At 48.2% G+C, this 13546-nt stretch overlaps 1 protein-coding gene across 7 annotated transcripts in view; it reads left to right on the forward strand.

Annotated features, from left to right (window-relative positions):
- The window catches only part of APBB2 (amyloid beta (A4) precursor protein-binding, family B, member 2), a 433566-nt gene that overhangs the window by 414860 nt on the left and 5160 nt on the right, over window positions 1-13546 (forward strand). For 5 of the 7 annotated variants that reach the window (XM_011949059.1, XM_011949060.1, XM_011949058.1 and 2 more), the window contains 5 exons: window positions 357-471; window positions 3817-3904; window positions 5101-5184; window positions 7316-7431; window positions 9019-9198. In XM_011949059.1, coding sequence (XP_011804449.1) covers window positions 357-471; window positions 3817-3904; window positions 5101-5184; window positions 7316-7431; window positions 9019-9198 — 583 coding nt within the window. Of the gene's footprint in view, window positions 1-356; window positions 477-3816; window positions 3905-5100; window positions 5185-7315; window positions 7432-9018; window positions 9199-13546 lie in introns of those variants that run through there. The other 2 variants (XM_011949061.1, XM_011949064.1) reach the window with 2 other exon arrangements.

The raw sequence follows: 13546 nt of genomic DNA on the forward strand, positions 1-13546 counted from the left end.
CCTGGCCTTTTTTTTTTTTTTTTTTGACAGTGGTTTCACTATGTTGCCTGGTTCAAGAGCTGGTCTCAAACTTCTGGCCTCAAACAATCATCTTACCTTGGTCTCTCAAAATGTTGGGATTACAGATGTGAGCCACTGCACATAGCCCACATTGTAGGTATTTTACTCAGAAATCAATTTCTAATGGTCATAAACCTTTATGTTAGGAAGTTATTGAAATTTAATTTTTCTTTTAATCATTGCATACATTGTTTACCATTGACACGCTGGCTGCTAGCTCAGTTAACTTCATAACTAAAGTACGTGTTGGTAATCAATTTCTCTTACTAATGTCCTGATACATTTTGCTTGCACAGGGATTTTGCTTATGTAGCAAGAGATAAAGATACAAGAATTTTGAAATGTCATGTATTTCGATGTGACACACCAGCAAAAGCCATTGCCACAAGTCTCCACGAGATCTGCTCCAAGGTGAGGCGGGTCAGGGCAATGCGGGCCACCTCGCTCTTTTTTTCTTACTGCATGAAGGGACGTGGAAGGGCAGAGGAGGGGGCACATCGACCTGCAGTAAGCTCAGGGAGAAGTAGGCAGATTGTTCAGCCAGAGTCATTAAAGTATTCTTGCTGCAGGCCAGGCATCGCTCTGCGTAGCACTCCATCTGCACAAAATGAATAGAACCATAGTCCCTCCTGCAGCCTGGAAACATATTTATCTCAGGTAGGCAAAACAATGACAGAGATACGTACACCCTGGAAAACAGGGAATAGGGGTCAAGGTGGATTTTCCAGAGGCAGGGCCATCTGACCTGAGGTAAATGTGGGTAGAGAAAAAGGCTACAGGAAAGGAGGTGGCAAGAAACCATCCGGGGTTTCTGCAAATGCAGGGAGCTAGGGGTTGCCGTTAACACACACGGACTTCCTGAGGACACACAGTGTCTCGTAGAAGCTCCCTGTCCAGCTGGGAGGCAAGACTGCAGTCACTGTCTCATGCTAGTGAGGGTCCCGCTTCCTTAACCAGAGTCACAGAGCCTCAGAATGAGAACAAATAGTCTGGCATCAGCAGTCCAGCCTCCGCCTCCCACCAGCATAACAGCCCCCTTGCAGACATCCCCCAACCCTCTTCCCTGCACTCCCAGAGACTCCCACAGATGGAGTCTCTTACTTTTCAGGAGGAGGTTCTATTACTGCGCAGCTCTGGCTGTTACAGATTTCTTCTTTACGCTGACCCGAAATCTTCCTCTTGGAACCTCCAGGTACTGACTGGAGATCTGCCATCTGTAGCAGCAGAGAAAGGTCCCCCATTCTCTTCGCTGGTCAGCTCTTCAGACACTTAAAACCTTGCTATGTTTCGCCATGTCTTGTGTGTTTTAGAGGCGCTGGACAAGCATCTGTCATTGAGTCTTCTTGCCCCTGACTTCCTCCCTCTCTGGATCCCCCACCCCATCTCTGCAGCCACCTTTGGGTTGCATGGCTATTCTAGGCCCCTAACCATCGTTTTCTGGGCATACTCTTTTTGGATCCCCCAGATGAACACAGTATTCCAAAAGTGAGCGGACAGTAGACCAGGAGCTGCTCTGTCCTTTGACCTCCATGGATACACTATTGTGGTGCTCGATGTTCTTGGCAACCACATTACCCCTGATTTCTCTTCACGTGGTGGCAGCCGAACCCCCAAGACACTGGCACAAGTTTTCTTCAGCCAGCCTGGTCCATGCCCCAGACTTGCTTAATTCCTTGAATTTAAATGCAGAATTTTGCCATCCCTTCTGTTGAATGTCACCTTTCTGATTCAGGCTGACATCATAACTGAGCGTCACTCCCACAATTCCTACTTAGCTGGCAAGATCCAACCCAGGCCAGGGGTTGGCCCAGCCTGTTACCAGGCAGGAGGTGCAAGCCATGGTGCCTGAGGGAGGGACAGGGGCAGGGACAGGGAGCTGTCCCCAGCCTCAGAATGAAAGAACGCCCCAGTCTGCTGCCCTGACTCACATGATGGGGACGTGCAGGATGGACACTGGTCTTGAGACACTGGACCAGGCTGGAGTGCAGTGGCCGGACCTCAGCTCACTGCAGGCTCCGCCTCCCAGGTTCACGCCGTTCTCCTGCCTCAGCCTCCCGAGTAGCTGGGACTACAGGCGCCCGCCACCTCACCCGGCTAGTTTTTTGTATTTTTTAGTAGAGACGGGGTTTCACCGTGTTAGCTAGGATGGTCTTGATCTCCTGACCTCGTGATCCGCCTCCCAAAGTGCTGGGATTACAGGCGTGAGCCACCACGCCCAGCCCATGTTCACATTCTTGCATTGATGAGACTGGGGTGTTGCTGCCGTTTGCAGCATTGCAGCCTGCTCCCTGGATTTCGTTTCTCATTCATTCATGCAACACGTAGAATGGAATGCCATTTATGTGCCAGGCACCATCAAAGGCACTGGGGAGAGAACAATGACCAAAACAGAAAAAAAAAGAAAAAGTCCTTGCCCTTATGGAGCTTATATTGTGGCATAAAGCCCCCAGAACATGGCCTGGCACAGAATAAGTGTGCAGGAAACACTTGATTTTATTCTTGTCAGCAGCCCTCTTGCTCGCTGCCCCGGGCGCGGATCTGGAGATAGGCAGAGTGGAGGTCTGCGGTGGAAATGACTTTCAATCCACTTGGAATGGAAAGCTTAGTCTGGGAATGAATATCCAAGTTACTTTTGAGGTCACTAAAGGGTGGGCTTCTTTCAGTCCCTAAACCCACAGCACCGTATGTAACTGGTGGAGAACAGGAGTATAAAGTGCTTTACTCTTAAGTAATGCAGGCATCGGTGTCCTTTACAGAAGAGAAGCAATTTAGAGCAGTTTGAGAATAACAGCAGAAATGGCAGGTGCATCCGTCTGTTTTCACGCTGCTAATAAAGACATACCCAAGACTGGGTAATTTATAAAGAAAAAGAAGTTTTATGAACTCTCAGTTCCATGTGGCTGGTGAGGCCTCGCAATCATGGTGGAAGGTGAAAGGCAAGTCTTACATGGCAGCAGGCAAGAGAGAATCAGAGCCAAGTGAAAGGGGAAACCCCTGATAAAACCATCAGCTCTCGTGGGACTTAGCACCACAAGAACAGTATGGGGGAAACTGCCCCTATGATTCAGTTATCTCCGCCACGTCCCTCCCATAACACATTGGAATTAAGGGAGCTACAATTCAAGATGAGATTTGGGTGAGGACACAGCCAAAGCATGTCAGCAGGGAGCACTTCTGAGCACTTACGCTGTCTGGGCCTTCCCTGTGCTTACACAGCCACTCGTGATCCTCAGAACGACCGTCTGAGACAAATACTATTATCACCTCCATGTGCAGTTGAGACACAGGAGGTCAGGTCACTTGCCCAAGGTCGAGGTCACACAGCTAGTAAGTGGCAGAGGTGCAGTTTGAACCCATGTACTCTGTCTTCAAAGGGTGGCATTTGGAATCACCGGAAGAAGCCATTGCTATGGCTGCCACTGGCCACTGTGGGCTGGCAGGGTCCATGCAAGACCAGGGAGACTCGTTTGAGTTGTTTCTAGTAGAGGTGGGAGCCTGGTGAATGGAAAAAGTCCATTCCAAGCAATCAGGGGACTGCTCCTCTGAGGAATAGTTTTTCACCTATCATCCCCAGAGAAAATTAGCAGAATTCCTCCACAAAATATGTAGCCCAGAGATACAGGGTGGAATTTCAGGCAGTAGACTAAAGCTGATCTAACTTGGAAGTGAAAACAGCCTAGACACTTTACGGGCTGGAACAGCTGAAGACATGGGGGCTTGAACCCACACTCCAAAGCTGTGCTTTTTCCCCCTTAGATTATGGCTGAACGGAAGAATGCCAAAGCCCTGGCCTGCAGCTCCTTACAGGAAAGGGCCAATGCGAACCTCGACGTCCCTTTGCAAGGTAAGTCAGCAGCACCTCCCGTCTTCATTACGGCCCTGTCCCCCCAGTCCAGGGCTGAAGGCTCTCACATGGTTCTCTGGTATTTCAAGTCTCCTTAAAGAGCACACTCAGCTCAGCACAGTTTGAGCCCGCACGCTGGGCTCCACAGAGGCACAGAGTTGATTTTGCATCACTAGGGTTAGGCACAAAGCCAGAATGAGTTTTGTTGTTATAGGACAAGATTAAAGAATATTGTCTTTAGTTTTTGCCTTTGTTTTCATTTTGTTTTGTATTTTATGTTCTTTGTTCTAAGAATACTGTCTTCCTATTATAACTCATGTGCAACCTGGGGTAAGGACCCCGGCTAGTTTAAAAACACGTGGGTTGGGCTGGTCTGAAGGTAGTGAGTTACCTCAGTTGATGGTTCAGCCAAGTTACAGATCAACCTCCTTGTCCTCCTCTTTCTCCCCTTCCCACTACTATACTTGACTAATCTTAAAAACAGAAAACATGGGCCAGGCGTAGTGGCTCATGTCTGTAATCCCAGCACTTGGGGAGGCTGAGGCGGGTGGATTGCCCTAGCTTAGGAGTTCGAGACCAGCCTCTGCAACACAGTGAAACCCCGTCTCTACCAAAATGCAAAAACTTAGCCGGGTGTGATGGCGTGCACCTGTAGTCCCAGCTACTCGGGAGGCTGAGGCAGGAGAATTGCTAGAACCCAGCAGGTGAAGGTTGCAGTGAGCCGAGACCGCACCATTGCACTCCAGCCTGGACAACAGAACAAGACTCTGTCTCTAAAAAAAAAAAAGAAAAAGAAAACATGAGTTGAGTACTGAGGGAACTCAGTTATTTTCCTATGTCTCTGGTTGTGCCCTTTGAGATTGCATTTTCTGTGGGCATCAACCACACCTAATTAAATAGGACACCAAAAGCTGCTACTTAATATACATCAAAGAGACAGTAGCAGCTTTAACAGAGAGATGCCACCTCCTGCTTTCAGATGCATTCCTGTCTTGAAAGTTGAACAAGATTTTGACAGAGCCCCACTCTCTGGAGTAATGCTGCTCTTGTAGAATAGTTGCTACATTTCCATCCAGAAACATAGGGCGTTGTGGCACAGGGGGTGTCCTGAGCACTCTGATGATGCAGAGCTACGGCTGTTGTGTACATGTGTGTTGGAACCACTGAGAAAGATGTGTTGCTTTTGTTCCCTATAGTAGATTTTCCAACACCAAAGACTGAGCTGGTGCAGAAGTTCCACGTGCAGTACCTGGGCATGCTACCTGTAGACAAACCAGTCGGTATGTGAATCATTTATTGTCTTTCCACTTTGCAAGTGTGCGGGAGCTCACAGGAGGCGTTCGCCCTCCCTCCAAGGAGGGTGAGGTCGGCTGTTTACTCTCGTGCCTTTTCTTGAATCAAGCTGTCACCTGCCAGAGAACATAAACGGTCCCGATCAAAAGATCAGAGACAGGCCCTGCTGCTTTGACCTGCCATCCCCAGCATACAGGACTTTAGCAAAACAGACATGGATTTCTTGTTTACCCAGAAGTCTAGAGCTGTGTGACCCAGGGCCGTGGAAGAGCTCTGCTGCTGTGAAACGAGGCCTCCATCTCTGAGGCTGGGGCACCTGCTTCGTGTCTCGTCAGCTGGTGGGCCAGGAGAGAGGGCTGCGGAGGCTTCACGCTGTCAAGGAGTGACACAGTAGTGGCACACACAGCATTCAGCTCACTTGCCGGTGGCAGAATGTAGTTGCTGGGCTATACCAAGCCAGAAGGAGACTGGGAGATGGAGCCTTCACCAGGGTTAAAAAAGACTGTGGAGAAATCGCAAGCCACATACACGGCCGGGGGGGGCTGTAAGATGGTGCAGCTGCTTTGGAAAACAGTCTGGCATTCTTCAGAAGGTGAAACATAGTTACCTTAGAACCAGCAGCTCAGTTTCTAGGCATAGACCCAAGAGAAATGAACAAAAACGTGTATGCAAATGTTCACAGCAGAATTATTGATGAGAGTCAAAAAAGCAAAACAACCCAAATGTCCTGACAAATCCACTGACAGTTAGATAAATAACAGGCGGTACTTCCATACAGTGGAGTTTTGTTTGGCGGGACAAAGGAGTGAAGGACTGAAGTGTGCTATAGCATATATGGATGAAGCCTGAAAACATGCTATGAGAGAAGTCAGTCCCAAAAGACTGCATACTGTGTGATTCCGTTCAGACGAAGCGTCCACAATAGGCAGATCTCTAGAGTCAGAAAGTAGGTAAGGGTTGCCTTGGGCTAGAGGCTGGGGGGCGGGGGGAAATGGAGAATGACCCCTGCCAGGTACGGCGTTTCTCTTTAGGGTGATGAAATGTTCTCAAATTGATTACGGTAGGTCCAGAATGGTGGCTCACACCTGTAATCTCAGCACTTTGGGAAGCCAGGGCAGGTGGATTGCTTGAGCCCAGAAGTTCAAGACCAGCCCAGGCAACATGGCAAAACCTCATCTCCCCAAAAAAAAAAAAAAAAAATTTAAAAAATTAGCTGGGCATGGTGGCATGTACCTGTAGTCCCAGCTACTCTGGAGGCTGAGGTGGGAAGATCACCTGAGCCTGGGAGGTCGAGGCTGCAGCGAGCCATGATCATACCACTGCACTCCAGCCTGGGTGACAGAGCGACACCCTGTCTCAAAAAAAAATTGATGCTGATGGTTGCATTCTCTGAATGTACTAAAATCCATTGGATTGTACACATTACATGAGTGAATTGCATGTGAATGATACCTCCAGAAAGTTGTCACTCCCACCCCTATCCCCCAGAAAAACTGGGAGCAGCCGGCAAAAGGGCCCCTCTGAAAGGGGGGATCCACTGTAAAGGAGCCGAGAAACAGCGAGGGTGGGGAGAGGCTGCAGGCCGTGGTCTGCTTATGTAGCCAGCGTGTCAGCACCAGGTGCCCAGAGATTCTCCTGACTCTCCTTTCCTACTGAAACGGCTGGTCTTTCTGTCTTTCTGTCTTTCTTTCTTTCCTTTCTTTCTTTTCTTTTCTTTTTTTTTTTTGACAGAGTCTCACTCATTTGCCCAGGCTGGAGTGCAGTGGCGCGATCTCAGCTCACTGCAACCTCCGCCTCCTGGGTTCAAGCAAGCATGTCCGGCTAATTTTTGTATTTTTAGTAGAGACAGTGTTTCACTGTGTTGGCCAGGCTGGTCTGGAACTCCTGACCTCAAATGACCCTGCCTCAGCCTCCCAAAGGGCTGAGATTACAGACACGAGCCACTACGCCCGGCCAAAAGCTGGTATTTCATTCCTATTGCGCAAACATGAGAATGAAGTGTCCTGTCTTTTATTTAAAAAGATCAGTCTGGGTGTAGCTGTTATTGGTGATTTGGGCCCACATTTGAGTGTGGTAAGTGGCTTTAGGACACTTTAAATTATTCTTTTGTGTCCCTAGGAATGGACATTCTGAATAGTGCCATAGAAAATCTCATGACCTCATCCAACAAGGAGGATTGGCTGTCAGTGAACATGAATGTGGCCGATGCCACTGTGACTGTCATCAGTGAAAAGGTGAGAAGGAATCTGCGATGACATTGGCATGTCTGGGTTACAGTGAGTATAAGATACAGTGATTTTCTGTGGAACTTAGGAACACAGTCAAGGCTGGAGTTGTGTGTCGTTGATTAAGATGGCCTGCATTTGAAAGATTTGGCCCTTTGTCTGGGTCTAAATCTGTGCGTACCTGTTTTCCTGTGGTCTGAGAAACTTCTCTTCTGGTGCTCCTGATTCTGTCTTCCTCATGTGCCCCGGAGACAAGCTGTTTGCTAGAGGTGACCGTGTGAGGCTGGCAGTCGCTCATTCTCAGGGTGCCAGTGTTGCCTGGGCTGTGTGATCTGGGGCTGGGAAGCAGAAGATGCTTCCATTCGGGAGAGCCCTGTGACTCTCTCGGTAGCAGAAGGAGCTACTGGCTGTCTTGAGAGAGGCCACGTTAGCCTCAGCCCAAATTATCCCAGTTTTGTGGTTGAAGAAATTGAAGCATAGAGAGGCTCAGTCATTTGCCCAGCATCACACAGTTGGAAGCAATGGGATCAGGACTCAAATCCAGGCAGCCTGGCCCAGACTCGAGCCCACTTTTCTATTCTGCCTCTGTGAAGCACCTGCCATGGAAAGACCACCAGTCATCAGCCTGCTCCACGGCAGCCCGGTTCACCCTGGAGAGAGGAGCAGGGTGCGCATTGCCTGCCTCCAGCTGGCACGCTGAGCTCTCCTCCGCTCTTCAAGCAGGTCCCGCCCTTCCACACTCCATCATCATCGCAAGCACCACACCCTCCACGCTCCACCCTCTGCCTACCTGACCCTTACCCAGATCTCCACCACAGCCTCCTTCCTCCTGAGAAAACTTCCCAACCTCTCACACGAGCGTACTTTGCTCATTAAACACTCCCAAGGCACCAGAGTGAATATTTAATAAGTCAGATGTTAATGATCCAAAAGTCAACATTTTGGATGTGTTTATTAATTCAGAACTTGCATATGGTTCTTGCAAAGGATGTGGTGTTCATCCCCATAAGAAAGAATTCTGAACATTTCTTTACGCTACCTCATATGGATCCCAGATGGACACCAGTTTGCCAGAAAGAAAAGAAAAAGACAATCTGACAACTTTTTGTTGATCTGGCAGCTTTTTGTTTTATATGGTTTTAGATGGAAATGTGATTCAATGTGTTGTTTAGTTTGGGTAAGAATCACTGGACAAAGAAAGATACCGTGAATCCCTTTTTTCTGGTGCTCTGGGGGTTTACTTGGGCAAATGGGTTTTGGGCCACCGGGTGTCCTGTATTGGGCTGGATGTAACAAGTGTAGATGGCATTGCTGCTCCTGACAGTGAACTCATAGGCACATGGCATAATGGAGAATGGGACGCACATCACAGCCCATGACAGCAGTGCAGTTGAGAGCAAGCATGACCTCCAGAACAGGGTAGCCACGCAGTGAGGGCCTCTTCAGACGTTTGGCAAGGTTCCGCCTTTCGAGAAAAACACAGGTCCTTTCTGAATTCGGCCTGGCTATGCGTTCTGAATGTCAGTTCCTATGTGCTGCCACTCTCAGCTTGATCCTGGCACCTCCTGATTGGATGCCGCATGATGTCTCCTGCAGAATGAAGAGGAAGTCTTAGTGGAATGTCGTGTGCGATTCCTGTCCTTCATGGGTGTCGGGAAGGATGTCCACACATTTGCCTTCATCATGGACACGGGGAACCAGCGCTTTGAGTGCCACGTTTTCTGGTGCGAGCCTAATGCTGGTAACGTGTCTGAGGCCGTGCAGGCCGCCTGCATGGTGAGTAATCCTGGTACAGGGTGTTGAGCCCTCCCGCCTCTGCTCATCTCTAATGTGCCATGCATTAGAGCAGAATCACTCACGGAAATGAAAAAAACCCTATCCCTAAAGTAATGCTTTACTTTAAAACGCTGTCATTCCTAGGGCCAGGATCAGTTATGATAAACAGATTACATCTCAAAAGGCCGGGACTCCTGAAAGAAGTGGGGCCAGATAGAGGCTCCGACGAGCTTCACAACCACCAGCTTGACGACTGTCAATCCTTGATCCCAGATCAATTTCATACGTGAAATGTTGGTCATGCATGAGTTGGTACTGTTTGGATTCAATTCAGCACTTTAAAAATCAATACATTGAATGACTTTTATTTCCAGTGATTGGTTTCTGTACACTGTTCTTATACATTTTATTTATATCGATTAACTCAGTCCTCATGACAACTCTGTTAGGTAGTTGTTAGTTCTGTTTTATTTATGAGAAAATAGAGACTCAGAGAAGTTAGAGAATGGGCCCCAGGGCTTGTCGGTGACAGAGCCGAGCCTGGATTCAGCCCCAAGTCTGCCAGGTGACAAAGCCAGGGCTCTTTACACCACATGGATACTTGGAAACAAACAAGAACACCTCATTATTCCTCCATCATATGTCCTTTGTGCCCCTCTTATGCCAGACACTGCAAATAAAAATGAGGGAACTGAGCTGGGCGCAGTGGCTCACGCCTGTAATCCCAGCACTTTGGGAGGCTGAGGCAGGCGGATCACTTGAGGTCGGAAGTTCGAGACCAACCTGACCAAATGTAGAAGCCCTGTCTCTGCTAAAAATACAAAATTAGCCAGCATGGTGGTGCATCCCTGTAATCCCAGCTACTCAGGAGGCTGAGGCAGGAGAATCGCTTGAACCTGGGAGACAGAGGCTGCAGTGAGCCGAGATCACGCCGTTGTACTCCAGCCTGGGCAACAAGAGGGAAACCCATCTCAGAAAAAAATGAGGGTGCTGTATTAGTGTGGGCACCAGAGCCTATGGGCAGGTGTGTTCTAGCAGCAGCAGGTTGGGTGCTGGGCCCGAGTGGGAGGAGGTGTGGTCCGGATCATGGTGGGCTTAGGATGGTGTGTGGAGGCCTGATTTTCTTCAGCAGGGATCGCTAAACTGGGGATTGAATTGATTGTATTTAGAGTTTATTATTTATTTATTTATGAGATGAAGTTTTGCTCTTGTTGCTCAGGCTGGAGTGCAGTGGTGCAATCTCAGCTCACTGCAACCTTCGCCTCCTGGGTTCAAGTGATTCTCCTGCCTCAGCCTCCCAAGTAGCTGGGAAGACAAGCGCCCACCACCATGCCCAACTAATTTTTTATATTTTTAGTAGAGACAGGGCTTCACCATGTTGGCCAGGCTGGTCTCAAACTCCTGACCTCAGGTGATCCACCCACCTCAGCCTCCCAAAGTGCTGGGATTACAGGTGTGAGCCACCGCACTCAGCCTGTATTTAGATTTTAGAAGAGTATCCAGCAAAAAAAAAGAAGACAACAAAGTAAAGGATAGGTTGGAGGAACAAGGCTGAGGTGGCGATCAGGCAGGAGGCCAGTTACCTTCTGCAGATGGGAGAGAGGAGGAGTGTCCACGCCAGGAGAGCAGCGTTGGGAACAAACAGGAGCAGAGGCTTTGAGAGGCGCCGAGCTGCCTGGTTGGGGGAGAACTGCTGCATGTGAAGCCCCTGTGCTTCATTTAATTCAGCCTCACACTTACGGGCTGGAATCTGGGGCATTCAGCATGACTGAGATACAATCCTTGCATTGTAGAGCTCAGGTTTAGTGGGGGAGACACAGAAACCCAAACTCTGTTACAGTGTAGAAAGTGCTGCAAATAAAAGCATGAGGATCTTCACTTTCAGCCGGTGCCACATGCCTGTAGTCCCAGCTTCTGAGGAGGCTAAGGTGGGAGCATGGCTGAAACCCAGGAGATCGAGGCTGCAGTGAGCTGTGATGACACCACTGCAGTCCAGCCTGGGTGACAGAGTGAGACCCTGTCTCAAAAAAATAAACAAGAAAAATAAGTATGAGACTGTGCTGGATTGAGAAGTAACTGGGAAGAAAAAGACGTGGAGGCCCTAAAAGCAGATAACTTACAAAGTTTGCCAGTGAGGGGGAGCTTGAAGGGCGGGTAGCATTAGAGGGTTTGTTCATGTGTTTATTTCAGGACAGGAGAGGCCTCCCCCTCCCCGCTTTTTTTTTAAAGAGATGGAGTCTTGCTGTATTCCCCAGATAGGTCTTGAACTCCTCCCTGGAACGACAGGGGAGCACCACCATGCCCAGCTAGGTTTTCTTTTGTGGAAAATGGTGGTAGATAAAGAACCGAGGAGGTTGAGGTGCAGTAGCTCACTCCTGTAATCCCAATACTTTGGGAGACTGAGGCGGGTGGATCACTTGAGGTCAGGAGGTTGAGACCAGACTGGCCAACATGGTGAAACCCGTCTCTACCAAAAAATACAAAAATTAGCCGGGTGTGGTGGCATGCACCTGTCGACTCAGTTACTCAGGGAGGCTGAGGTGGGAGGATTGCTTGAACCTGGGGGCAGAGGTTGCAGTGAGCTGAGGTTGTACCACTGCACTTCAGCCTGGGCGAAAAAGTGAGACCCTGTCTCAAAAAAACAAAAAAAAAAAAGCCAAGGGGAGGGACTTCACGTCTGAATTAGAGACCTTTTACTTTGGGATAGTCCAGAAGATGCTGAGAACCAAGAATGGTTGGAGCTTAGGGAAGGGAAGGGAGTTTTCTAACCACCCCCAACTCCCCCAGACAGCACATTGTGAGGTTATGAATGAAGGAAAAGTTTGCACCTGTAATTCCAGCTACTCGGGAGGCTGAGGTGAGAGAACCCCTTGAGCCCAGGAGTTCAGGTCCAGCCTGGGCAACATAGAACGGCCCTATGTCTAACAAAAATGTTAAAAGGATGAGGTGGGAGAGCAGATGGCAAAGGTAGGGCACAGAAAAGAGCCACTTGACCTTTATCATTTGAAATAGAGCAGGAAGGAGGGAGAAGGGAAGGCTGGCGTTAGACGCTTGTTATCTGGTGTCACACTTACACTATCCTCTGTGAGAGTGGCTAACTTCCCCCAAGAACTGTGGGGCCAGGATTCTAACTCAGACACCCTGAATATGCAGGAGCAGGGCTGGGGTTCAGGGGAGCAGGGACAGTAGAGGAATCAGGTGAACCTGCTGACCAGGTGCAGGGAGTTGATGAAATAAAGGAGATCTGTGAAGAAAATAGAAAATAGGAGATTTCAGCCAAGGGAAAATGGATGACGACTATTTTGGTATTTTATGAAGTTGAAACAGATCATAGCAGATGGTTTTAGTCATAAAATGAATGGCTTTCAGACTTAATTATACGTTTTAAGTGATAACGACAATGAGCTTTATCTCTTGGCTACAGCTGGTTTTCTGATTCTCAGATTCATTTTCCCTCTTGGAAACAACGTTTACTCATTTGCTTCCTATTTTAATTGTATCACTGCAACGAGTGGACACAGCTCAGCCAATCTAGTATAAGGCATACTAGTAAAATCAAACCGTTCTTCCCTCCCGCCCGCTCTGAATCCAGTGTTTCTGGCTCAGGGGCTTTCTTCTTGGTTCAAATCTGCATGATTCTCCATGTGAAAGATCCATATGTGAATTTATACCGTGTGAATATTTGTTGACACTAACATTCTTTTGAATCTACTTAATTTTTAGGCATATTTTACAGCTGTGTGGTATAGGCCCAACAGAAGACATTTTGGCAAAATTTAGAATAGAACAGAGAGGGATCCTTTATGAAATCCAACACTTAGGTGCGGCTTTGATTCACGCTGCATGTGTGTGACTCCGGTTTGAAATTCCAAGTCCAGAGTCCCATGTTGCCATGTATAAATCCGTGCTTTAGATGTGTGTGGTTTGGGTTGTGATGTGGGCCTAGTAAGATACCTTACACAGAGGAGACATGTAATCGATCATCATTTTTCATATGATTGATTTGAAAGGGGTTGTTTTGTGGCCTAAAAGGTATGATAGAACACTGTACCATATCCTTCCCCCAGAGTCTTTCTTCTTACAGGGACATGAGCCTGTTCCATTACTAAAAAGCCTGTTAATATTTAAGTTGATTTTTTTTAAAAAGCCATGGAATGCCAGTCCTGCCTTGGTATACATAGGGGATTGGTTCTAGGACCTCTGAGTACGCCAGAATCCTGCATATTCAGGTCCTGCAGAACCCACGCATAGGAAAAGTCTGCCCTGTGAATAATTGGGTTTTGCATACCGGGAATACTATTTTCAATCTGTGTTTGGTTGAAAAAAATCCTCATATAAGTGGACCTGC

The sequence above is a fragment of the Colobus angolensis genome, unplaced genomic scaffold (assembly GCF_000951035.1).
Source record: "Colobus angolensis palliatus isolate OR3802 unplaced genomic scaffold, Cang.pa_1.0 Scaffold29, whole genome shotgun sequence".
NCBI lineage: Eukaryota > Metazoa > Chordata > Mammalia > Primates > Cercopithecidae > Colobus > Colobus angolensis.